The sequence below is a fragment of the Stylophora pistillata genome, chromosome 4, assembly GCF_964205215.1.
Source record: "Stylophora pistillata chromosome 4, jaStyPist1.2, whole genome shotgun sequence".
In the NCBI taxonomy this organism is placed as follows: Eukaryota; Metazoa; Cnidaria; class Anthozoa; order Scleractinia; family Pocilloporidae; genus Stylophora; species Stylophora pistillata.
Window position 1 is genome coordinate 36,284,014 of NC_142522.1, and position 26,214 is coordinate 36,310,227.

The window sequence follows — 26,214 nt, forward strand, 5'->3', positions numbered from 1 at the left end:
ATGGTTCGTCAATGCAACGTGCTGCCATTGGGCATATCTGATCACAGTTTAGTTTACGCCACTTTGAAGTTGAAATCCAAAAGACCCCCTCCGAAGATTGTCCGCTCAAGAAACTTCAAGAGATTCAGCATTCAAGATTTCAAGAAAGATATCGAACGTATACCTTTTCACGTACTGGATATATTCGAAGACAAAGACGACGTCCTTTGGGGCTGGAATCTTTTGTTCAACGATGTTTGCGATGTCCACCCCCCTTATAAATACGTCAAGGTTCGCAGCGTCAGTTCACTATGGATTAACAGCGAAATACGATTAAAGATGAACAAACGGTTTAAATTATTCAAAGTAGCCACTCGCACAAAAGATCCGGTCAAATGGAAGGAATACAAAAGATTACGGAATGAAATCACCACGGACGTACGTCGGGCGAAAACTAAACATTTCAAGTACCAACTACTTGAAATAAAAACCTCTGCGGAGTATTGGAATCTTCTTCGCAATGCCACTGCACCAAAACTCAGAAAGGCTATTGGACCCTTGAAGAGGGAAGATGGTTCTCTGGCAGTCGATAGTAAGGAAAAATCAAATCTGATGAATTCTTTCTTTTCTAATATAGGAATTAATCTAACAAGGAACTTTTCATTCACAAAAGTAAAAGCTGCCACAACATTAAAGGCTGTTCCTACTATCAAAGACATTATTTTATCAAAATCCGAAATTGAAAAGTATTTATCAGATCTTAAATGGAATAAAGCTACCGGTCCCGACAAGATTTCTTCCAGAACTCTAAAAACTGCCGGGAGTGCGTTGGTCCATCCATTATACCATATTTATTGTGAAAGTTTAAGATCTGGCTACGTGTTTGAACAATGGAAAGTGGCAAGGCTGAGCCCTATCCACAAAAAGGACGATGAGAGCGACATGGGCAACTATCGGCCAATTTCTATTCTCAGTATACCCAGCAAGATCCTTGAGTCAGCGGTCTCTTAAAAAATCGTCAACCATACATTCTACGAGCACAGTTTAGTCACTAAAAACCAATGGGCTTATAGGAAAGGCTTTTCTACTGAATTAATGCTTATAAAGTTGACAGAGCAATGGAGACAAGCAGTTGATAACAATAAAGTTGTCGGCGTGGTTTCTGTCGATTTTCAAAAGGCCTTTGACTGTGTATCGCATAAAATATTGCTGAATAAACTCGAGATTGACTTTGGGATCAAGGGCAACCTGGCTGCTTGGCTTCACAGCTACTTAAAGGGGAGGCGACAGTTCACAGTCATTGACGGCGCAGCCTCTGATTTTGCTCGCGTTAATATGGGCGTTCCACAGGGATCAGTCCACGGTCCAACCTTGTTTGCACTTTACACAAATGATCTACCTGATAATATAACAAATGCAACTGTTTTTATGTATGCAGATGATACCACCCTGTTCTGTATCGGAGACACCGTAGACATTGTTATTGCCAAACTGAATGCTGCTATCAAGGAACTGGAGCTATGGTGCTTAAGAAATCAACTATTGCCTCACCCCAAGAAATGCGAAGGCATGCTAATTCATCGAGGAAACTTCACCGGTCCACTACAGTCATTAATACTGATGAATCATTGTATAAGATGGGTTTAACACACCAGGCTGCATGAAGTCTATATTGATAATGGACTTAACTGGGACTACCATGTCAAAGCATTAAAGATCAGCTTTGCAAATAAGCTTAACATGCTGAAGCGCAGCTTGTTTTTACCAAGACCCATGCTACTGGACTTATACTTCAAAGTAATCTACCCATCAATTATATATGGTATCACTGTCTGGGGCGGCCTCACTACTAAGGAGGGCCTGATTGCATTAGAGTCTTTACATTGTAGAGCGGCAAAATTAATTTTTAACAGGTCATGGGATATGCCCAAGTCTGAAGTACTAAGCAAGGCTCGATGGTCTTCCATTGAAACCACATATAAAGTTGATTTGGCTAAACTGATGTTCAAAATAGATAGGAAGACTTTACCTATATCCATCTTAGATACCACCGAAGAAGTTGACGTGAATACTAAGAAAAATCTAAGAAGTAATGCCAACATAAAAGTACCAAAATTCAATACATATTACATGAAAAACAGTTTTACCAGAAGAGGACCTATCGTTTTTAACACACTTCTCCAAGAATCAAATCCAAGAAATATAACCATTAAGCAGCTCTCCTCGTTAGCTTACAAATCAAAGGCACTTTTAAATTTGAACTTTAACTCTATTTCTTCACAGACAGTGAACTTTAAGGATCCCAATTTTAAATATTTTTAGATCTTCTAATTTTGACAGGCTACTTTAATTATTTTATTTTACTGCATTTAATTTTATTCCATTTTACTTACGACCCCATAAGCGTGTAGTCGCTCTAACAATTATCGTGTTTAAATAAAGTCTTTGTATTGTATTGTATTGTGCAAGCTGAAAAACTGACCGAACGCTGATTTGAAAGCACGAGAAAATTGGTTATTAAAGGTTTAAATTTGCAATGGGACAGGAATGAAAAAATACGAAAGGAGTTTACCCAAACACACGAAATATTGTGTAAATATACCAGATGCGGTTCTGTAAAGTCATTACGCTATAATTCGTAGCTTCTCTTCGTCTTAAACAATGTAAGCGCATCAATGGATTGCCTTTTAAGGCAATCCAAACCTTATTTAAAAATAATTATAGTCAAGGTTTCAAAACATGATTTCCCACGCCAATCCCATCCCTTCTTCACTTTTCTTTGGGAGTGCAATAAGGCTACGGACACAATTTCTATGAACAACGTTAGACAGTTTTAGATTGACAGTCGTTTATCCTATCACAAAAAATAAATAAAGAAGACTTATTGCAGTATCTAGCAAATTCGTGAATGCATATCCTCTCTTTATTACATGCACACTTGTAGGGCACTTATGTTCTTCTTACTGTTTCAATGCAAAAATTCGATGGATGCACATGCACAGTTTAAGTTTCCTATGTTTTCTTACAATGTCTAACATTATTTATAATTGTAATACAACAGGCTCCTATCTAACCTATAGTACTCAAATGTAAAAACTTGGAAAAACAACCTAGAATTTGTACTGAAGTGATATATAGGGAACCCAGTTATTTGATAAGGCAAAGAAAAGGCTTTTACATCCACATAACTCAGCTTGTAAATAAGCTCTCTGTGCATACATGTGCAGGTAATATGGGTTAAAGTATTTAATCAAATCACACTGGACATGTTTAAAAGAACTACATGCACTGTTGCATTATTGTTTGTGTATCTTAAATTTTCGACCTCACCAAGCATGGGAGCATGTTTCCAGACTCCCACTCCCTTCACAAAGGCATGTGGCAAAGCAACATATCATGCTTGCTATGCCAGCATAAACAAACTCAACTATCTACTCAGTTCAGATCATACCCCTATGGCATTTTCTAATAACAACCCTGAAAAGGGCCTAAATTTACAAAATATAAAGGAGAATGATAAAGGATATAGTAAAAATTGACAAAGGATGAAAATTACAGTACTGGATTAGGGGTCAATTTCTCAAAAGTCCTGCTAACTGAATGGGCCAGTAAAGCTGCTCTGTTTTCATTCAGGATGGGGATTTCAAAAGTTTTGAAAACAATACACTAAAACTATCAGCTAAAGGAATAAAATGGACTGGTTTAGGTGCCAGAACCTGCTTTTCTATCCTTCAAATTTTGATTTTAAAAAAATGATATTGAGCCTGTTAATAAGTTACCAGGACTTTCAAGAAACGGCCTCTGAAGATTTTACATTGGGAGCTAAATTCTACAATCTACAATACAGCTCCTTCAAATGGGCCTTTAACACCCAGTTTTAAGATTTTCAAGCCAAACAATCAAACAAATTCTGTAAAAGAACAAAATTAAGCCTTGTGCTCCTCAGGTTGGTACATTTTAATCTACGTTTACAGGCAAATGTACATGTACACTAAAATGTATCTGCCTCAGAAAATCTAATTGTCACCAAATCGCTGTGAAGAAATATTCTGAGGAATGGCAATCTGAAGAGAGTCTAACATGTTCTCTAGTTCTGATAAACCCTTCTCTTCCTGGGTTTGGTTCACAATGTGATACCTCTCATTTATCTGGGTTGCAGCCCAGGCTGCATATTTAGAATTTTCCTTCTTGGCCTTGGCATCTTTGGAGGCATTTGCCAGATGAGCAGAGGCCATGAAAAAGCCAAAAAGAGCCCTCATGTTGTTATTATCGAGTTTGAGAGCCTGTGCGAAGAATTTCCTTGCCTTTTCAACGTTTTCGTTTCCTCCAAGGGTATACAGGATTTCGGCATGCCTCTGATGGAACAGATGGTTGTGAGGATTTATTAAGATCAATTCTTCCATGCAGAACTTTGCCTTTTTGTAATCTTGCTGTGAAATGTAGAGTTCAGCCAACTCATTCCACGCCTCTTGATCACTCATGAATTTCTTTAAATAGTCGTTCAGCTCTTTAATTGCTTCTCCGACCTTGTTCTCTGCCTTAAGGATGGCGATCAGCCTTTTACGGACTCCACCATTCGCCGGTTCAGCCTCCAGAATCTTCTCGTAGATCTGTTCGGCTTCGTCGTACTTATCAATCGATTCCAGCCGCATTGCATTGAGTTTTTGCACTCGAATGCTGTTCGGAAATTGTGATTTGAGTTCCCTTAAACACATGGTCGCCAAATCCATTTTACGACAGTCGATGGAAGCCAAGAATACTTGCTCGTAAATCGTCCAAAGTTCGTCTCCAAGTTTGTTTCCATGCTCTAAAATAAGGCATTCACCAAGTTCAGTGACCTCTTCACTGTTTCGAAGAGGCTCATCGCGCCATTGTCTCATTTTTTGCCTAGCGACTTCAAGGTCGACTACTTCGTCCGCCATCTTGAACATATAAGAGCAGGTGACGCTTTTCGTTTTTATCCAGGGTAGGGAGGGGAAATCTTTTGTTCATCGCTTTAAATATTTTGGAAAGAACAAAGGCAAAAGTCATAAATTGAACCGGAAAAACTTAGATATAACAATCAGAACGTTTTCAAATGTGCTTTATTTGAAGGTTAAAGTTTATTTCTATACGCCCAAAACGTAGTTACCTCTCTGCCCCTTCCCCTGACATAATTAAATGGCCTGGTGCTTTCTTAGACGAGAGAGACTGGTACTAAACTGTAAAATAAAGATGGCGTCTTCAGCTGTTTGACTTGAAGGTCGAAAGCGATCGATGTCTTCAACGATTGCTGTTAATATTTTCACATCAGATACTACACAGCGAACCTTTTAAGGGAAAATCATGAATGTCATTTTGGCAGTCAAGCAGTACGTCACAAAGATGATCGTTGATAGTGGGCAAGGAATGAAAGTTCTTCTTATGGACAAGGAAACAGTAAGCGGCAAATTATATTCCAGCTGAGCTGGATGAGAGGCTTGCATGGCCCTGTAGAATTTACATGTTTTTCCCTTTCTCTTTTTTCTCTTATTCCTGAATTTCATATAATTGGAAGTTTCTTATCCAAACTTTGCATACCTTTCTTTTAAGTAGCCATGATTACCTTAACAAGCCTAATTCGTTAGTATTTGGAAATTTGGAAATCTGTCGAACCACACGAAACAATCTTATACTTCAAAATTTTATCGTGGATAAATTTTATTTACTCGCAGCGTATGATGCTCTGTCGATAATTCCTGTAAATCTAAATCCAGCTTAACTTTCATAGCACCAAGGAAGCGAAACATCACTACGAATGTTTAGCTTTGAAAGTGTTTGAAAGTCAGTTTCAGTGAGCAAGTTACTTTTTGGCTCTCTATCAGGAATCCCAACGGTTGAGTGAAATAAAAACAGCGTGAATAATGTCGATGTTATGTCTGATTCTGTTTTTTAATTTCTGTTTTTGTGAGCTACAGCTGTTTCTTGCCCTGAAAAGACAAAAATTCAGATGCAAAGGGTTTGTTTGTTTTGTTTGTTTTGTTTTTACTAGACAGGTGTGGTGAGTATGGTGTACAGTCAGAGTGAGGTGCTACAAAAAGAGGTTTATCTTTTTGAAAGAATTGACACCAGTGGACGTGAAACAATGAAACATTTAAAGGCCATTTGCTTCTTGAGACCAACAAAGGTACAGTGTAGAAAAAGACCTCTAATTATAAAAAAATATATTCTAAGTTGATGGAAACTTGATAAAAGTTAAAAAATAACTGAGTGATAACAGGACATGTTAGTTTTGAAAAACTCAGCACATTTTGATTTGCCATAAGGATGGAACAAATATATTCCTTTCGAAATTTTTCCAACAATTGTCTTTTCTTGGATGTTTACAGTTCTTTGCCGAAGAGAAAAATAGCATTTATCAAAATGTTGCCAGTACACGTAGTGACAAGAACGAAAGGATCTCATCTTTTATCTACAGTTGAATAACAACCTGATGTTCTTTTATTATTTATTATTTACAAGGAGAATGTGGAGCACCTTTGCAGTGAGCTAAAAAATCCAAAATATGGAACTTATTACCTATGTGAGTATTTCTTAACATCTTACACAGTGTATCGCTCAGTTTTGTAAAATAAAATAGAGTTCTGAGGAGTCCTGTAAGGAATTCTTCTCTAACTGTAAATTGTTGTTAACCCATTAATAGCTGCAGCTTTTGTGAAAAATTGTGTTTTGAAGCTAGTCGAGCAGATTTCGGGTCACTTTTGTGGTTTTAAAAGCTCAAACTTACCACAAACCCATTCACAGCTTGTATACTCGACGGCCTTTCGATCCAAATGCAAAATGGTGGCCTGAAAATCTCGGGCAGGCTCAGAAAGCAAAATTTCGCTTTTCTCTCTTTCTCTTACCCTTTTTTTCCCCTTTCCTTGCCTGAAGTTTCTCCTCACTTGCTGGAAATTTAGTAGGCTTCATTTTGGTGTAGAAATTTTTTAGGAAACTACTCATTTTCAAACCACATGCTCAGAAAGGTAGGTAGGTAATGGAACAAGATTTTCGTGCAGATTTTCAGGTCAAAGTTACATGGTTTTTTGGCTATTTCTCCAATCTCCTTCACTCAATTGCGCTCATTCTGGTATCGTTTGTAAGATATTTTCAACCTGTTTAAGTACATGGTCAAAGTCGTGCTCCAGGGTTAAAAGTGATGATGTCACAAGGTGTAGAAAGGGTGTGGTTCCACATGGGTGCTTATGGGCGCACTGGACGTCGATGGGTTAATTAACACAGTGACTGATTTATCTTGTGAAGATTTTATTAAAGTAAAGAATGTTCTGTTTTGCATTGCAGAAAGTAATAAAATTGATTTCAGTCATAAACTTACACTTTTTTTCTTTCCTCTTTAATTTTCCTGTAATTTATTGTCACTTACAGTTTGGCATGCCAGACCTTTTGGATTGATTTATTTAAAGTCCCATTCCTCACTGGGGCTTATATTTTTTCTTTGTCTCATGAAGAAAATCATCCTTCTTTAGACTTCTCTAAGTTTAAGTACTGGTTATCCTATTGTTTCAGACTTTTCCAATTTTATTGGCAAGCCCAGTATCAGAGCAATTGCAGAAGCAGATGATCATGAAGTTGTAAGGGAGGTCCAGGTAATAATTATTAGAACCTTATCATTGATGATAATAAATGGTTTAAACGCATTTAACAATAATAGTTACTGTAATAATAATAACTTAATATTTATATTGTGCAAATTAACATGTGGATATGATCAAATGCACATCACAACACTTTTCGGGGGACTTTGGCCGGACTGCATCATCAGTTTACAAACAATCGAAGGAAACTTATTTGAAAATGCCCCCTCCCTCAATTTCCAGTAAACAGGCCAGACCACATCACAGTAATCTTGTGAGTGGGTTCTTTAACGTCCCCTGCCTAATCAAATTAACTAATTAATAGATGCAGGAGACGGGACCTACAGTTTATTCGTCCTTATCCGAGAAGACTAGAATGTCTATCCATTTCTTGATATTATAGAAAGGTAGTGCATTCTCCTCAGTTATTTGGAGACCTTGAGTGTTGGTCCAGCCGGGGCTCAAACCGTTGACCTCGACCTCCCGCACAACAGTCCAGCACTCTAACCAATTGAGCTAACCGGGAGACTGTTTCTATGGAAACCCATAACCAGTAACCTACATGTAATTGGGCGTTTTTCTTGAGTCCTGTGTTTATGCATCTTGATTTGAACATTCTCTATGGGAAAATGCATTCATTCTCAGTAGTTCTATATGATTCAAGCAAGGCTTAAATATGGATCTCTCTATGTAAAATGGGTCTTGTTAACTCACTATTAATTTTGTCCTCCATATTGTGTTTTTATTCTAGAGGCTTAAATGCACATGTACTTTTCAGTTTGAGTTGTGGTTGGTAACAGTAAAATAGTTAAAAGATGTTGTGTCTATTTTAGTGCCCATAGAAGATTCCACCTTTAATGGTAGCTTTTCTTCCCTACTCATCCCCTATCCTTCTTCCCTATTCATTCCCCTATCCTTCTCGGATAAGGACGAATAATTTTTATTGTATCCTCTTTGAAGAGTGGAACTAATTTATTTATTTATTTATTTATTTATTTTTTTTCATTTTTGGCAGGAATTTTACTCTGACTATTTTGCTGTTAGTCCACATGTGTTTTCACTAAACCTTCCAAGTTGTTCGCGGGTGAGTGTTTTCTTATTTGATATTATATTATTATATCACTATTTTACAATTATAATGTGTAGATGAAATCGAAAAGGCAGATCATTTGTAACATGCTATGGGCAATAAAATTTAATAATTCAATTACTCTGAGTGGATTTAATTCTCATTCATTGTGAGTAGCACAAAACTAATTTTTTTATCAATGTGAATGTCCAGTAATAATTAAGTCCTTACTTTTTTTTTTTTTTTTTTTTCATTTTTCAAACTGTAAGGTTTAATTTCAAAACTTAAAGTATTTTACAAAAACATGATGAACTAAGCAAAACCATGTGCATCTTTTTCTCTAAAATACGGCACATAAGTGATTAGCAATGTTATATACTAGGAAAATTCATTACTTGATGAGGGAAATCCGCATTAAATTGCATGGGAAAAGTGCGATAACAGGATTCAAGTGCAATTTAACGTGGAATTCACGAGTCAAGTGATGGCTTTTCCTTGAATCACATAATTGAATAAAAACAAGAAAAAAAAAAAGAAAACAGCACTACTTATAGTTGTTATGTATAATGTAGATGCAAAACAATATCACTTAGCCTTGTTTTCAAGTCGCAATTCCACACTAAATTCCTCACTTTGTTAACCAATCAGAATGCAAGATTCTATTCAGTGATGCAATTCTGAGTTGAATTCTGATACAAGATTTTACTTATCATTATATGATTACAATTTTTTTCTTGAAGGGTGGATCATGGGATGGTGAGGCATTAGATCGCTCCTGCCAGGGTATTCTGGCTGTTTTGTTATCATTGAAGAAATGCCCTTTGATACGATATCAGCAATCCTCTGAGATGGCAAGGAGACTCGCTGAAATTATTAAGGTCAGAACTTTAATCAAACATTTGTTTGATTAGATCACTATTTATCACAAGTATAACATATCCAACTTCACGGTTCATGTGGATTGGGCCATAGATGGTTTTCTCCTTTTTTCCTATTTGCTGGGGTTCCTCTCCTGTGCCTTACTGCAGTCGAGAGACAGTTTGTCAATAGTTTTAATAACAAATGATCACCTTTTCTTGAAAGGAGAGGGTTACACAAATCTTTATTGCTACTTTCAAACCGAGCAAAATTGAACCAAATTGAACCAGTAGTACAACATGTTGCATAAACTCAGAAACCCTACAGCTTTTTTTCCTTTCCATTGAACATCTTTCCTTTCTTTTCTTGTGTATCTTTTTGAGTTTTTTTTTTTTTTTTTCCTTTGGTGTGTGTGTGTTTTATTTCCAGTTCAAGTGTGTGTGTGTGTGTGTGTGTGTGTGTGTGTGTGTGTGCGTGTGTGTGTGTGCATATGTGCGTGTGCGTGTGCATGTGTGTGTGTAAGCCTCAGATGAAACTGACTAGATCTTTTTGTTTTTGATTGTTTGTTTGTTTGTTTGTTTGTTTGTTTTTTTTTAATTTAGCACAAGATAAATGAGGAGGCTTCGCTGTTTGACTTCAGAAGAACAGATGTTCCTCCCGTACTGTTGATTTTAGACAGACGAGATGATCCAGTCACGCCTCTACTAAATCAAGTGAGTATTTACAATCTTGTCTCAATCCCTTTGAGTGAAGGCAGTGTGTAAAATTAGTAGAGCAAAATCACTGGACTGGACCACGAGCTAATTTCCCTTTTTGGTGCACAGATCTCATCTCTTGGAGAAAGAGAGTTCGTAGTACTACGTGCATTTTGCAGATTTTTATCTTGCCTCACATGATTACTCTGAGTACTTTGTGCACGCCTTTGTCGCGGTCTTGAACGGTCAATACATCGCTGAAGATGGCAGACAAACAACATGCTCGATGCATCACAATTCAGAGACCAGATTTTTGAGAGTTGTTTTGTAACCATTCATCCTTACCTCTTGTGTTTTGTAACCATTCATCCTTCCCTCTTGTGTTTTGTAACCATTCATCCTTGCCTCTTGTGTTTTGTAACCATTCATCCTTGCCTCTTGTGATTTTTATTTGCTCTGACGATGGGCTAACGCCCGGAACATCAGCTTTAAAAACCCTTTACAGTGGCCAATTTACATCATAAACTCAGTTTATTAAACCAAATTATAGTTTCTCGTTCTGCCGTTTGGTTGATGAGTGTCTGCCTGATTTAAAGTCAGGAATATTGACTAACTAGAATCTACAGCGGTCGATAATCTTTTTCCCATTTAATTTCCAGTGGACTTATCAGGCAATGGTACATGAGCTCATTGGTTTGAGAAATAACAGAGTAGATCTGTCGAGGTGTCCTGGCATTACCAAAGAACTTCAGGTATCAAAATTCACGCTTCTGCTGTACGGGAAAAAGCTCATTTAAATTATCCTGGCCTTGTTCGTCATTCGAAGGCACACTGTAGACTTACACAGAGCCCTAGACATTTTATCTTTCCGCAGCATGAATTATATATGAATCAGCGTTAAGGCTTTGAACTGGAACCTTCTTCTGGGCATCGAAGGTTACGCCCATAATTTGCTGGTATATTTACGTACCCTGGCCCCTGAGTTGAGAGAGGCATGGGGAGAGTTAAGATCCTCACTAGCTAAGAATGCACAATTCTGCTTGTGCTCAGTCGAACCAGGACCAGGTTTCATTTTAATGATGTTCTTCACAATTATTTTGTAACAGGAAGTCGTTTTATCAGCTGAACACGACGAGTTTTATCAACGGGTAAGCTTTTAATTCCTGAGTATTGATGGTGTTAAAAGCAAAAAACTCAGAAAAAAATCATTTCATAAGCACAAATTTTCTTTTCTTTTTTATTTTAATCAGAACATGTATCTCAATTTTGGAGAAATTGGCCAGAACATTAAAACACTGATGACAGAGTTTCAACAGAACGTGAAGAGCAACCAGCGTCTAGAGTCCATCACCGATATGAAGGTGAGTCAAAATATATCCTAAAAAAATCAAAGAGTGTCCTGAAAGTCCTTGTGATAAAGCAACAAGAACTTTGGTCAAACAGCTTTAAAGTACCATTGCCCAAAATGTCATCTTCTTGCACTACTGATGTCGGGCAGCGTCTTTCGAAGTAACTCTATGCTCTCCCTATTTACACCGACATTATTTTTCGTGACATTTTTTCTTTCGTAGTTTTGCGAAAAGCATAATTTTATGAAATGTTTTCTTTTATTACGAGACTTGTGAAGGAATAACTTCTCGATCACAAAATTTTAAGTGTAGATGACTTGACAACGACAATTTGCAAGGGAATTTTGAAGGGTTAAAGGACAATTCTGCAAGAATTTTCCTTGACAACATTGACAAGCAAGACAAAATCAGCTCATATTCTCGTGTAACTGACAAGCCGTCCTGGCTAATTGTTTATATCATTTGTCATGAGAAACGTGCTGAATAAATGTGGCTATAGTGTGTCATGTTTTTTCGTTGCAACTAGATGTACTCGGTATCTGTTTGGTTTTGAATGTGTATTTTTCCAACAGGCTTTTGTGGAGAATTATCCTCAGTTCAAAAAGATGTCGGGAACAGTGTCAAAGCATGTTACTATTGTTGGTGAGTTGTCTCGTTTGGTTCAAGACAAGTCACTTTTGGACGTTTCTGAAGTGGAACAAGATCTCGCCTGTCAGAGCGACCATTCATCTGCCTTGCAGGTACAGAACCTTGTTAATTAGGGGAGTCGCCAAGTTTTCGATTACCCAGATATATTTCTTATAATTATCGTAACGAAATGTTATAGAAATATTGGCGAACCCACAAGAGCATGTAATGATGTGTCAATCGAAATGCGAAATGCTAAGGTAGATGTTTTGTAACGAGGTGAGACAGAGTTACAGATGAAAGGTGGATAATTCGAGGATTTTTAAAAGGCTCTTTTTTGGTGAAATTTACGAGAAATAACCCTTTTCGAACGTAACCATAGAAATAGATGTCATCGGAAGGAAGTGGGCAAAGTTAAACTGTTCACTCAATAGCTGTAACCGCCTCCCGGTTAGCTCAATGGAAAGAGCATTGGATTGTTGTGCGGGAGGTCGAGGGTTCGAGCCCCAGCCGGACCAACACTCATGGTCTTAAAATAATTGAGAAGAATTTGCTGCCTTTCTTTAACATCAAGAAGTGGTTAGATATTCTAGTCTTCTCGGATAGGGACGAATAAATGGAGGTCTCGTCTCCTGCAGGGTTAGGGGTAGGAGACGTTAATTTCCCACACACGAGATTACTGTGGGGTGGGATGGGTGGGATATTGGGCGCACTTACCTGTATTTTGGAGCCTCGCTCTGTTGTGCGACCCTCACCACACTCTGGTGAAAGTGATTAAATAGATAAACTCTTTGTCGGTGTTAAACGTTTAACCCCCAAGAGTGATTAGTATATCTAATTCCTCCATACAGTATCACCCCTGAATCACACATTAAGGCCACGAGAAAAGAGGAAATGATCACCAGATAGAGAAGCTCTCAATTGTGAAATAGATTCTCCTTGTCAGCACCTCAGGAAATATATTGAGAACAGTATGGAGAATATACATACTGATGTTAATATGTAAAGAGTTATGATTAGGTTTGAGTGATTTACTTGAGAAACATAATAGTACTATTCTAGAAATCTTCCTTGATAAAAGTGTGGAAAAGTTTCTTTTTTGCTAGTTAAATTTTCAGTTCATCTTATTTTAAATTTCTTCAGAATGTCCGTCGCCAACTGGCCAACGAGAATGTGTCTGAGCTGGACATGATAAGGATGGTGTCCCTGTACGCGCTTCGTTACGAAAAACATAGCAGCAATGACGTGGGTGGCCTGTTGAACATGTTGTCAAGAAGAGGGGTTAGCGAGCCTCTAAAGAAGGTGCGTAGACTTAGAGCTGTATGGTTTCCTAACAGCTACAAGAGAACGGTTTCCAGATCTTCTAGATTTAAATTTTCGTTTGACGTAATTGAATTGTCTAAGCAAATTCGATCGTGACGTTCTTTGAGTAAGGAGGCGCTATCCGTCTTTTGTATGTGAGAGCGTGTAGTTTTTTAGATATTTTTAGAACGCAACTACAGTAAGTTTGGTGTTGTATTGTATTCAATTTGCAAAAAAATCTAAACCAAAATTGTAAGCGCACATCATCAAATTCCACTGCAACATAGCACATAAATAAATTTATAACAATATTGAACAAAGAGCTCTGTTTACAAATGGCCGCACACGAACCATTATGGTGGACCCCTTCGAGCAAGAATTTAAGTGAACATCTTTCTGGTTTAGCCCAACAAAATTTTAAGCGAATACCAGATTTAGTAGATCATCAGATCGCTCTCTAACCAATGCTTCTGTGATACAATACTGTAAGAAAAATGTGTTTCCTCGCCTCTATTCTTATCAACGCCTCTTAGCCTCTCTCCCAGAAAAAAAGGCCGTATTATTCTTGTAAAAAGAGCTGGTGAACGGATTAAGTAGCTTATGCTCTAGAAGCAGCTTCAAAGTTAACAGCATTCGGTAGAATCACGTGTACTCAGCTTTTTAGTTTATATCTTTATTGATGACTTTCTTTCATTTGCCTTTTCAACAATTTTGATATCCTTTTGACATGTTACATGGGACGCGTTTAACACTGTTTTGCCTTCCACAAGGATCGATTCACATTGTTCAGTTCAATTCCTAAAGCTTAGTAAATAATTTTTTTTAAATACAACCAGTAAAGTTTACATGTAATCTTCGTCAGCCGCGTGTTGACATGGTATTTTATCTGATCTTGAAGCGAACCACATACCACTTAGGCTTGAAAACAAACGGGTAAATTTCTAAGGTAAATTGATTTATTTTCTTCGAAGGAATCGAAAGAACAAGAAAAGGCGCCCAATACCCTCTTTTTTTTTTTTTTTTTGCTTTGTTTTCCTTTTTTTTTTTTTAATACACTGAAGCCTTCCATTTCAGAAGAATCTATCAAAGTTAATTATGCCGAATGACTTGCATAAAAATCCTTTTATAGTTTGTGACGTTGAATTAATCCTATAATTGTTGTGGTCTAAAACGTAAGACTCTGACCACATCATACAAGTTTTTTTCTTTTTCCGTCAAACCGCTCGGCATGACCTTCGTTCGATCGTTCTTGTCGTCCACCTTCATTTCACCATCATAACCCATAAATACCTAGACGATTTACTAATGAGTGTTTAATTTTTTATTCTATATATTTTTCTATCTCGAAACTTGATTCTCGAAATCACAACAAATCTTTTCATCCAATTACTCTCTACTACTATAAACTGAACTTGCTGCACGAGCTCTTGATGAGTAGCTGGTCAGTCTTACTGTATCCGAGGTCCTCAGTCCAGTTACCAAAGATTTTAAAGCGTCGCGGAAGTCCTGCTTCATGAAAGTGCAGAGGAGCGGATTGCACAACGCTGTCAAGAAGCGAAAGAAAATGATAGTTGAGACTATTGCGATAGCTGCTTTTGGAGACAAACTATCCTGCCCTATGGCGTGCAGGTCTTCCATTAGTGCCCAGAGAAAATAGAAAAACAATCCAACTATGAACACTGTCATCATGGCGATGAAGATCAATGCGACTTTTTTCTCGTTGACTTGTCGTCTGCCTTTGTTGACCTGAGATTCCGAGCGTTTGGTAAGTTCGCTGTGGATCTCGTTGCCTTGCCTTCGAAGGTGAGTGAAAAGCTTGGTGTAAATGGCGCTCGTCACAAGCAAGGGCACCACGACGAGGGCGGCCATGTGAAGGAAGTCGTATCCGAGGTCAAAACGATTCACTGTGTCTTCAGGTATCGTGGGCTGCAGAATCCAGGTAAGCTGTATCATTGAGGCCAGCAGCGCGAAGAACCAGACAGAAGCCAGCACAAAACGGAGTCTTTCTTCCGTTACGATGGACGGGTACTGCAGAATCTTGGTTACTCTTATGTAACGGTCGACAGATAAGAAGGTAAGGTGGCCCACGGACGAGAAAGCCAGAAAGCGGTTGGAGATATCCATAGGGAGACACACTTCGAAACTCATAACGGCTGAGCAGACAATAACCATTGGTACCGCTACCAAACCTGTCAGAAGGTCGCTTACTGCGAGACTGGTAAGAATCATGTTGGATGTGGTGCGGAGTCGTCGTTTGCGCCAGATGAGCAGCAGAATTAGGCTGTTTGCAAGGATGATGGAAAACGAGAGCAGTCCGTAGATGACAAACGCAACTGTTGGGTCGCTCATAAATATGACTTCCTTCTCATTGTCCTCGGTTGAGTTGCTGTCATTGGTGTGTTTCATGTCGTCGTCTTTCTTCTCTTCGCTTAAAAAGCTGTCTTCGCCTCGGCACAGGTGCCTTCTTCGGCAGAATTCTGTCTAGATTTGTTTGGCTTTTTTTTCTTGCTCTGAATCCTGTTTGCTATTCCACTTGATAAACACTTTCTTTACCTTCTAGACCTGGCTAGCAAAGTCCTTATACTTTCGTCTTGCTTCGGTTTGCAAGTTGTCGGCTCCAGATCTCAATTGTAACCCGTTCAATTCGCTCCACTAAAAGTAAAATAAAAAAGATTATAGAAAAACTGATTATATAGAGTTCAATGAAGTTTTCAATTAAAAAAAAAAAATTGCGGTATTGAAATGGAAAATTTGTGAAGAAGTTGACGTCTTATTAAGGTTCTTATTAATTTTGAGTCAATTCCTACCGACCGAGGAGAAAATGGAAAGGGTACTCACACAAATAGATTACTGAAAGTTAAGAGAAAAATAATAAAATCTCCCCTTTAAAAAAAAAGGTGCTCAGATCATCAGTAATCCTCCTTATCCCTACCATAAAGGTACTTCGTCGATATGTTCTCTTAATCGTGTTGTGAACAACCTACCAAACTGATTAGCTTTCGTAGAAACAGCAAACTCGTGAATTGAAATCTTGTTTTGCACCTCCAAAACGAGTTTTAAAGCTAATTACCGCAATTTGGGGTGGTGTTTCGCTACCAGTTTGCTTGCCGCCATTAGACTCTCCAAAGTTTTTTGTTACAAGTTATAGAGGTCAAAATTCCCGAATATAGTAATTTGCAAATTGAGGATTACCGGAAATTACTAGAAGAGTTGTTACCTTTATGCAAATTCCGTAATTCGCCCTTTTAAAAGAGTATGTGCCTATACGTAAGCTTCGGCTGAATTGATTTCACGAATGCGCTCTTTAAAATACTAGTACGCTTTAAGAATCAATTTACTGACTACTACGGGCAGTTTAGATTCCCAATTTCTTGATGCATTTTCAAATCTATAAACCACTAACGGTGTTTGCAAAATAGATGTCGTGAGTTGAAGACCTTTTTTTTTTTTTTTTTTTTTTACAATGTAAGCGGATATTTGCGTCCTGTAAGCTTTTAATGAAATGGGATGTTATTTGCTTTACAGGGAAATAGGGAATTAATTGCAAATGGATAAAGCATAATTGTGACACTCTGATAGGCGTAGCAGATGGAAAGAAATTGTCTCGATTTTCCCACCTGAAATCGTCCTTAATGCGAATAAAACGCTGGCTGGCTTTTACTGTCGTTAGCGTTGATCTGTTTCAGTCATTTTCTTTGTGTAAACAGATGGCGATTACATGTTTTTTTAGAGAGCTGTTTCTTCTTCGTACACAAAGAAAGTGCAATTTCTTCGTAGAAGCGAAGAATAGAGGTTAGAGTAAAACTAACACATTTTTTTGCCGAGCCAAAGGAAGCTAAGCGACTGTGACGTCAACCAATACAATTTCCTCAGCAAAAACCCGAATTAGGCTTAATTGTGTGGAAGCGATATTATTTGCATGTTAATTATGGACCATTTTCCAAGTTGCACGTGAAATCGTGAAGAGATTGTTATCGCGATATTGGCACCACCCCTTGCTGAAGTTATTTTTCATTCCTCGATGTGTGTGGGATTTAAACCCAAGAAAGACAAACCCTGAGACATTGAAAGCCCATCATCTATTTTACGGTAATCTTTCACAGAGTCCTTAGAAGTAAACAAAAGAAAAAGTTTTCAGTAAACGATGTGAAATTGCGGTCTGGAACTGATAGTGTTAATGTTGAAGTCGCACAAAGAGAAAACGCCGGAACTTGGACCAAATTGTCACTCATGCCGCAATACAGTGACTCAAGCGCGTAGACCGCGTACTTATCACCGTCTATATCCTGTTCTTTCCACAGACATTAATAAAAAAACTTAGCAGACATGTCCGGCTCACCTTCACATCTAGAAATGAGGCCAACTTTGTATCCAAATCAGAGAATCTCTTTATAGCTCTTACAAACCAGCGAAACAAGAGTGTTCTTCAAAGATCATTCATCTTGCCTCTAAGCTATTGACATGCGTTTGATATTATTGTCTTTGGTATAATTAGGTTGTTTCTCAAATGGTTCTAAGTGACAACAGTCCACGAATCAGGGAGATGGAAAGTCATAAAAATGTTTCCCGCAAAATGTACCCTATAAACGACATATTTCTTAAGGAAATTTGTAAAAAAATAAAAACGCGAATGATGCGCTTTTCATAAACTTACGTGCAACAAGAAAGGTTACGAAATACAATCAACGCGACATCTTACTTTCTTGATAACAAAAACTAGTTTATGAATGTTTAATGCAAAATAAAAGGAGGAAAGAAAAAAAACGCAAAATCACAATATATTTTATTTGCCCTGATAAAGTGCACAAGTGATAAACGATCAAATAAGCCTAAACGAATATATGTTTTAGCAAAAATGTTTTGTCTCGTATGCTTTAGGTGGTGACAGCTCTAATCCAGTATGGCGGCAGAAATGTCAGGGGTAGCGATCTCTTTGGACAAAACAAAACTCCGCTGTCATTGACGAGAAGATTCTTCAAGGGATTAAAGGTAACGCCTTCAGTGTTTTTGACGACAAACTAGCGCTATTCAAGTGTATTCATTTAAGTCAATGCTTTGTACTGTAATGAAAAGGTTTCGACGAAAGATCAAAGAAAAAGGACATTGTTGATTGGATTTTTGACGTGTTTCCGACAGCGGCTTTTCAATAACGAATAGTAGGAAAAGGAAAAAATAGAGATTTTCATTTTGTGACAAGTGCGATCACTGTTGAATTTTTGTCCCCTAGCCCCCGGGGATGAGGAGTTACTGAGGTGTATTTTCCTTCTCATGGGAAACGACACGGTCTCTTCGACAGTGCTCATTAAACTGAAACATATCACGTCGAAATGATAATTTTCGGTGGTTGTTAAACCCCCCCCCCCCCACCCTATTAGCCTCGCATTCAAAGGCTTCCTTATTATGTTTTGTTCCCAGGTTCCTTCTGTAGATCCCTCGGTGTTGGCATAGTGAGAATTGTTTTTGTTAGTTATTTTGATTATTTTCCCCTAATTACAAGAGCAAACGGTAACCCTATTGTATTTTCAGGGAGTGGAAAACATCTACACACAGCACACTCCTTTGTTGTCTGAGACACTGGACAACTTAGTCAAAGGAAAGCTAAAGGACACGCAGTTCCCATACATTGGTTCGTCAGTGCTGCGAGACAGGTAGGAACCACTCACAGACCCCGTGCCAAATTTTTGTTCTTATTTAAAATAGCCTCGAAATTAAACATTTCAACCCCCAAGAAAAATCCGAGTTCGTGTACAGGTATAATTTTAAGTCAGTGCAACGCCGTTTGCCTGAGAATTGATTCTTGGTAAATTTGGTCATTGAGAAGTTTATTTGTCTGGGTTTAAGCATACACAACACATCCAATCACTCTGAAGTGTGATGTCTAAAACCTTTTTTTGGTTGGTGAGTGACCACGGTGTTTATAACCTTCGAATTGATAAACACTAATTTAAAACGGGACAACAAAACAATAAGTCCTCGGTTTTTCTATTTAAAGCGTTTGTTTCAAAAGTTGAATCCTTTTCTCCAACATTATCGATGCTGAATCAGTCAGTAACAAATGAGATTAAAGGAACTTATCGCCAACTAAAGAAGCTCTTGACTGTTAAACAAACTCTCCTTTCCAGTACCGTAAAGACTGTTGGAATAGCATCCGATCACGAAATGTAGGCTGGATAGGATTTGATTCCTCGGGAGTTATCGCTAACAGTTTCTTCGTTCCATGCCAGTACTCCAACTAAGTTTTATTTTCCGTATTTCTTCTCCAACCGAGCTACGAATATGCGATCTTTCTTACTGAATAGATTTGGCTTTATTGTTATCTATTTCAAAGGCCTCAAGAAATTATCCTGTTTATGGTTGGTGGAGCAACTTACGAAGAGGCTTATGCCGTATATAACTTAAACAAGACATTGCCTGGGGTGAAAATTGTTCTTGGTGGAACCACAATTCATAACTGCAAAAGGTACCCTTACCCTCTCTTTCTATATGACACCGATAATTGACGCTGTCATTTCATCTTTTATATCTTAAGCTATGAATGATTCAATTGAAATTTTCTTTAAAGGCTTTTCTGGTAAATCCGTTCAGGACGATGAGTGCAAAAATAAAGGTGGCACTTAGTGCTATTTAGTGTTTACCTGCGACAAAAAGCACAAATTTAAGGAAAAGCCATCTCGACACTATCTCTATAAAATTCAAATGAATAAAGGCTGATAGTTTCGAAAGAAACTGTTTGGGGCTGCGTCGGTGGGAGTAACGAAATAATTTGGATATATCAACAAAGTTGAAATGGTAAATTGGCCACCGTAACGATTACAAAAGCTGACGTTTCGAGCGTTAGCCCTTCGTCGCTCCGACGAAGGGCTAACGCTCGAAACGTCAGCTTTTGTAATCGTTACGGTGGCCAATTTACCATTTCAACTTTGTTGATATATCCAAATTATTCTCTAAAATTTATTCTGTTTTATCGATATTATTACTATTGTTGTTACTATTACAGTCATAATTTTCATTACTCTTATGATTAAGAATCACAAATGCCTTGCTATTATTATCATATAATATACTTATATAATAATCATGTAATGGCTGAATCTTAAATAGTACGATATTTCCGTACCTCGATAGCGCTGCACTCCACCTTTGCGTTCACGGTGTTGCCTATTATGATTTGATCTCCGAGTTGATCCAAACTATTTTTGTAGAATAAGAGTGTCGCGTCTGGTTTGTGACTGCGAGCAACGAAGATGAGAAAGTCAGACTTTGACGCATTTCTTTACCTTTTTCTTTTTTCGCCGGAGAGCGAAAATAAATACATGCGAAGTCGAAACAGCTGTGAATACATTCGCTTACGTCGATTAATATACATTATTATCCAACTGTGCTTCGTAGAGTTCAAATCACGCGCGAGACGAGTACAAATATCACGCGATATTTTTACTCCAGAAATATCTGCGAAATTCTCCCGCACAGAAATAACAATTTGGCGTGTTAGATGATAAATCTTTTATTAGACGTTTTGTTGTGTAGTATCGCTGAGTATTTTTACTCGTTGTTAGGCGAGTCAAAATACAGGCAACGAGTAAAAAGAATCAGCGATACTACACAACAAAACGTCTTATGAGATATATGTACTAGCTCACGCAAATTTACAGATCATGATACTTAAAGCGTCCAAGAGGCTTTCTAGCTTTATGTGATTTTTATTACATTTATGGTGGTTAGATCACAATGCAAAGGCAAACTTTAGACGATATTGTTATTATTATTTGTTTTATTTACCCATTTTATGGGTTTGTTAAGAATCCATGTTGAATCAGTTGTTTGAGATTTAGCTGGCCCTCTTCCTAAAGAGGAAGTCATTCGTGAAAAAAAAAATGTTCTTTATAACCAATTTTTTTTTGTATCCAAATTATGGATGTATCAGTTTTAAGGAAGGAGGTGATGAGCACTTTAGTCATCCTATCTTATAACTACATCTTTTTAACTTAACGAGGAAATTTGTGTTTAATTTTAGCCTTCCAAACTTAAAAAACAACAACTCTCATTTGATCTGAGCCATTCAGAAAGTGATATAAAAGTGTTAATGATGCTTAGCAAAAACTTATTCTTTATGTGTTTGTTCAAGCTTCTTATTGAAACACGGAATCAGCATGATTTTCGCATAAATGAACCACTTTTTATATTTGTGAGAAACTGCGCCATTTGGGAATTGGATAATTTCTGGAGAAATAGTAGTTCAGTTCTACGTTTGTTGCCGTTAGGCATTTCACAACCTTTCCACGCTCGCTTGTCAAACTAAGTTTTTGAAATAGTCAGTGTCTAAACGAACGAATAACCTTAAGTTACTCTCTTTTATGGCCTCTATCTGACTCAGCTGATAAAATTTAAGGATTCTTACCTCGAAAACATAAGAGCTGTGGTTAAAATCTATCTGTGATCTATAAAACCAAAGGAAGGTTGTAAATATTTAAGTTTCCTCTCGCGACATACTCATTGTACACATCGAACTCTTCTTGTTTGTGCATGTCTCACACCATTCCGGAAAATGATGACACAACTGTCATTTTGTTGTAGATTCTAAATTGTGTTTAAATCAACAGAATATGTAAGATCCCTCCAGTATCTTCCGTTCAATGGTTCTATAACGATTTTAACGGAAATTTTATATTGCATGGATACATTGAAGTAAGAAAGCATCATGGCATCATCTTGTAAATGAGGTTCGTGTGACGTTCAGCACCAAAAAAAAAGGGTAACAAAGAGGGTTCTAATCTCGTTTCGCGTACGAATTTTATAAAAATTCACGCATCATGTGTACGTTAACGGTTAAGAAAAACAACTTACAATTTCTCTTGTGTGCGAGGTTTCAGGAAAGTATAGACGTTTTCGCGTTAGGAAAGAAAAAATTCACGAGTCACGTATATTTTAGGAGGTAAATCACGCCACCCTAGTTCATAAGTTCGTGAATCACGCTCGCCATTCTGTAAACTTCACGCATCACGTAGAGACCCTTTGACACCTTCATTGTGAGGATGTTGTTTTAGTTATTTCTCGATTTAAGATTCATGCAAAGTTTTTAAAACGTGTGGATTGTCCTTTATCCTTGCTGATAAGTTTGATAATTATTTCGTGGTCACTGATTTCGTGCTTCTATTCAATATTGTAATAAAAATGTATCCGTTTGTGATAGGGGCAACCCCACTTGTCCAACAGCAAACAATATATTCGCTTTGCGGCGTTAGTAACTCTAGTGCCTCGAAGGAAGAGATAACGTTAAATTGATTTACACTTTTATCTGCACCTTGACCACGTTAATTGGATAATGCCATGACATTACAATATCCATACGTGCTAAGTTTGGATTACAAAGCAAAGAAGAAAGAGACGGAAAATTTTATGGTCACCCTGCCTTTTCTCTCAATCTACGTTAATTAGGAATAAGAAAAAAGGCAAAGAAAGGAAAGAAAAATGGAAAAAGGTTGTAGGAAGTTGTTTTTTTTTTTTGGCATATTTTTTCTTTTTCTGTCGTAAATAATTGCTTATTCATACTACAAAATATAGGCCTGCGTCAAAAGTATTGGGTTTATTTTAAATTGTTCAAATGTTGATCGAGAGGAATAGTCACTGACGTCATAAGAAAATCAATATTTTATTACTCGTTTATGTTTAGAAGCTGGCCCAGTTTAACGTGACAAAAGTAATTATTCAAAGCAAGCCATCTCCACTTTGGTCAGTTGTTGTTTATTCCGAACTAAGGAATGATTTCACCACAAATAAATTCGTCTACAGGTAGTGACGAAACTGCAGATGAGCAGATGAGCAACCAAACAGGATAGATTGAAATTTAGTGGCATTATTTGACAACTATTTTATCGTTATATATTTCGATGACAAATTCTTGGTTTCGTATTGATAGCCCTTTTCCGAATTACCTTTAGCCTCTTTTTCAAAGCGAGCTCTGGTGCTCATTCTTTCATATGATCACACGTCTTCATTTATACGTGGAAATTAAAGTCATTTTCGCAAGAATAGTTGAGCTCTGGGCCTCGTTTTGAAAAAGAGGCCAAGATTAATTCTGAAGTGGCAACTTATGCTGGCTTTTCTGGACTATATAATTCATCTTCCTGAAAACGTTACGAATACTTCGCTGTTTTGAGTTTCAAGTTTATCACTCATTCTCTTCTAATAGAATTAGAGCTTTGATGTCTTGGTTAAGACGTCTAACATTTGATTTTTAATTTTGATTTTTTTCACAGTTTCCTTGAAGAAGTAAGTCATTCCACTGGCCAAGGCTCTGCTACTAGAGCCCGGGCTTCCTCTGGTGGAGCACATTACAGATCTTCATTTTCCTCCTCGTTTTTCTGAAGTTGCCCGACAACGTATGAAATCTTGTTAAAGGGCGTTTAAATTTGGTCTCTAAAAATGTAACACATAACTCACAACAGCTATTCAGAAAAATTAGCTTTATTTCAATGAGCCAACGAGAAATCAAAGTAAAAACAAGCAAGCAGACTGAAGCGCGTGAAGAGGCATCTGCCCGACTCGCGATTGATTTAGTTCAGATCTTTTCTTGTTGAGAGATTGTCGCGAGTGTTCCAAATCTGACTCAGCACTAACACAAAGTAAGGCACTTTTTCTTTCATGTTTCTTTCAGCTTCAATTTCCGTACGTCTTGCCTCCCGCATTCTATTTTTCCAGCTTTCTGAGTTCTTACTAAAAACGTAAAGAACAGTTCTTTATAAACGTGCGACCTGTGTTTGAGTGTATATTCGTGGAGTGATAACAAAGTAGTACTTTACTAAAACCTGAAACCCGAAAAGAGTAACTAAAATTAAGGTAAACCTCATTTTGTATGTTAAACAGCTGGATTCTGTATTTCAAACAAGTTGCTTTTTCGTTAGAAGTCGATTCGAAAATATGGTGCGTGACCACGAGAAGCAAAACAGAGACGTACTGCTGGGTGAAGTAAATTTAATACCAAAAGGAAGTGCAATGATGGCAGATAAGCCGATACTTCAGAAAAAAATATAACTTAGAATTATATATGATTTTTTTTAAAAGCAGAAAATAGGACAGTTTCATTTTGAGAAGATAGATGAGAGGGGAATAATTCCGAGTTATTTATGCTAACAGCCTTCGGTATCTTTTGTTCAAATTTGAACTGCTACATTTGACCATGTATAAGGTTTAGAGGTATTTCATTTACACCAAAGCTTCAGAGCATCGTCTATGAGGAGATTTGATACGTGATTAAGAAAAGTTTAATCAAATTCATAAATAAATATCTCACTGACACCATGAAATGAGGATCCGTTTACGAAAGTGACAGCAAACTTCCAGTAATTTTTTTTCCGAACGTGAGGAGATATCAATGGTAGTCATGTCACTCCTCAATTTCATTCACATCCCCTTCGACGAAATACAGTTGCTTTCTCTATCGGAGGGGCTGAAAAAAAAAAAACCTGGCCATTTCTCAGTCTTACTCAATTCCATTGTGCCCTTGGCTACTTCAAATAGACCAAATAAAGCATATACAGTCAGACGATTTGCGTTAAAACGGAAAAAAGCAAACTACCTTCCTGACTAGCGGCCATTTTTAATTAGAGTGACCAATCGGTAAAGAGATAAACAGAATGAAAACATCCTTTACAAGGACCCCAATTATCATTTCCGATTGCATTTCGAAAATTGTTATTTTTATATGAAAACTCTCTAACAATCCTGATTTTTTTGTTTCTGATATTACTGTTGTTTTCTTAAAAATAATAAAGTAGTAGATGTTTTTATTAGATTAGAAGGGAAGAAAGAATCGTGATAGCCCTAAGCGCCATAAACACGCGTGTAGGGAAAAGTCACGTCAGAATGTATGAATTAGGAACTTAAGTAAACCAATAGCTACACCCCCACTTGCGTGCGTGTTAAAAAAATTAAATTTCTTAGCCGTCTTCTGCAAAACAAACGACAACAAGAAATTACCCCAAAGGCAAGTTATTTAGGTTTCCATTCGAAACTCAAGGCAGCTAACATAAGTTACGCTGAATTTGAGGTGTGGTGTGGTAAGAGACGATACACCCATCCAACCTTATGAAACTATATAAAATAGAAATTCGTTTTTCAATCGGGGTTTTTCTTCTTAACTGCTCAACGTCCTAGTCATCAAAAACAATCCCATAAACTCAATTAGTCATCAGATGTGCTTCCTCTCATAACTATACCCTTTAGTTTTAAAATGCAGCGATTTGCAATCCCTAATTCCTCTCTCAACCAATTCGACGAAACGAAACAATTTCTGGCTTCCGCAGTATTTCTTAATTTCATATAGCTACATTAAAGCTAAAAGTAAAACAAGCCTTTGGGTTGTGAGAAAGAAACAAAAGAAGACTCGCTTTCCAGCTGAAAACTTACGAATTTGAAGCATAAAGTGCAAAACGTTTGAAAAGGGAAAAAAAAATTACATTCTAATGGTGACATACAGCGAAAAGCTGCTTTTAAGAATCTGGGCAGTGCACTATGACTGTGCACACGAAACTGTGAGCTTCTAGCTCGAAACATTCGTCGCTTCGCTTTGATTCCGCGAGTCAAGTTACAACCTAGCGTTTAGGTAGTATTAAATGTTTAATTTATACAATCAGTTCTTAAATAAACAGCTCCCGCACAGAGTCGACTCTTCTCTGGCTTTTGTACGAATGACACTCACGAACAGTCCTTTAAAAACTTTTTTGGTGATGATGGTTTAACAATGA

General features: G+C 37.4%; 4 protein-coding genes across 10 annotated transcripts; 2 read left to right on the forward strand and 2 right to left on the reverse strand.

Moving 5' to 3' along the window:
- LOC111328325 (uncharacterized) lies at nt 1–990 on the forward strand. The gene has a single exon (XM_022932726.2). The coding sequence runs from the start codon at nt 1–3 to the stop codon at nt 988–990; it is 990 nt and encodes a 329-aa protein (XP_022788461.2).
- A 1,881-nt stretch (nt 991–2,871) lies between these two features.
- LOC111328338 (ER membrane protein complex subunit 2) lies at nt 2,872–4,919 on the reverse strand. Its single transcript, XM_022932740.2, has one exon. It carries the CDS (start codon nt 4,908–4,910, stop codon nt 3,996–3,998), a length of 915 nt encoding a protein of 304 aa, XP_022788475.2. The 5' UTR covers nt 4,911–4,919; the 3' UTR covers nt 2,872–3,995.
- Nucleotides 4,920–5,166: 247 nt separating this feature from the next.
- On the forward strand, nt 5,167–26,128 carry LOC111328303 (vacuolar protein sorting-associated protein 45). The gene is made up of 16 exons (XM_022932708.2): nt 5,167–5,397; nt 5,990–6,124; nt 6,460–6,520; nt 7,504–7,583; nt 8,587–8,655; nt 9,381–9,518; nt 10,101–10,211; nt 10,853–10,945; nt 11,300–11,341; nt 11,444–11,554; nt 12,115–12,282; nt 13,313–13,471; nt 18,350–18,460; nt 18,998–19,119; nt 19,800–19,931; nt 23,728–26,128. The coding sequence occupies exons 1-16, from the start codon at nt 5,305–5,307 to the stop codon at nt 23,834–23,836; spliced, it is 1,734 nt and encodes a 577-aa protein (XP_022788443.1). The 5' UTR covers nt 5,167–5,304; the 3' UTR covers nt 23,837–26,128.
- Nucleotides 14,129–22,631, reverse strand: LOC111328305 (histamine H2 receptor). Of its 7 annotated transcripts, XM_088756867.1 has the most exons (4): nt 22,316–22,631; nt 21,870–21,909; nt 20,589–20,700; nt 14,129–16,123 (listed from the first exon to the last, which is right to left on the reverse strand). In XM_088756867.1, exon 4 carries the CDS (start codon nt 15,875–15,877, stop codon nt 14,858–14,860), a length of 1,020 nt encoding a protein of 339 aa, XP_088612993.1. In that variant the 5' UTR covers nt 15,878–16,123; nt 20,589–20,700; nt 21,870–21,909; nt 22,316–22,631; the 3' UTR covers nt 14,129–14,857. The 7 variants fall into 7 exon arrangements, with proteins under 7 accessions (XP_088612993.1, XP_088612992.1, XP_088612994.1 ...); XM_088756866.1 differs by lacking the exon at nt 20,589–20,700; XM_088756868.1 differs by lacking the exons at nt 21,870–21,909; nt 22,316–22,631 and having other exon boundaries at nt 20,589–21,790.
- Nucleotides 26,129–26,214: the final 86 nt, after the last annotated feature.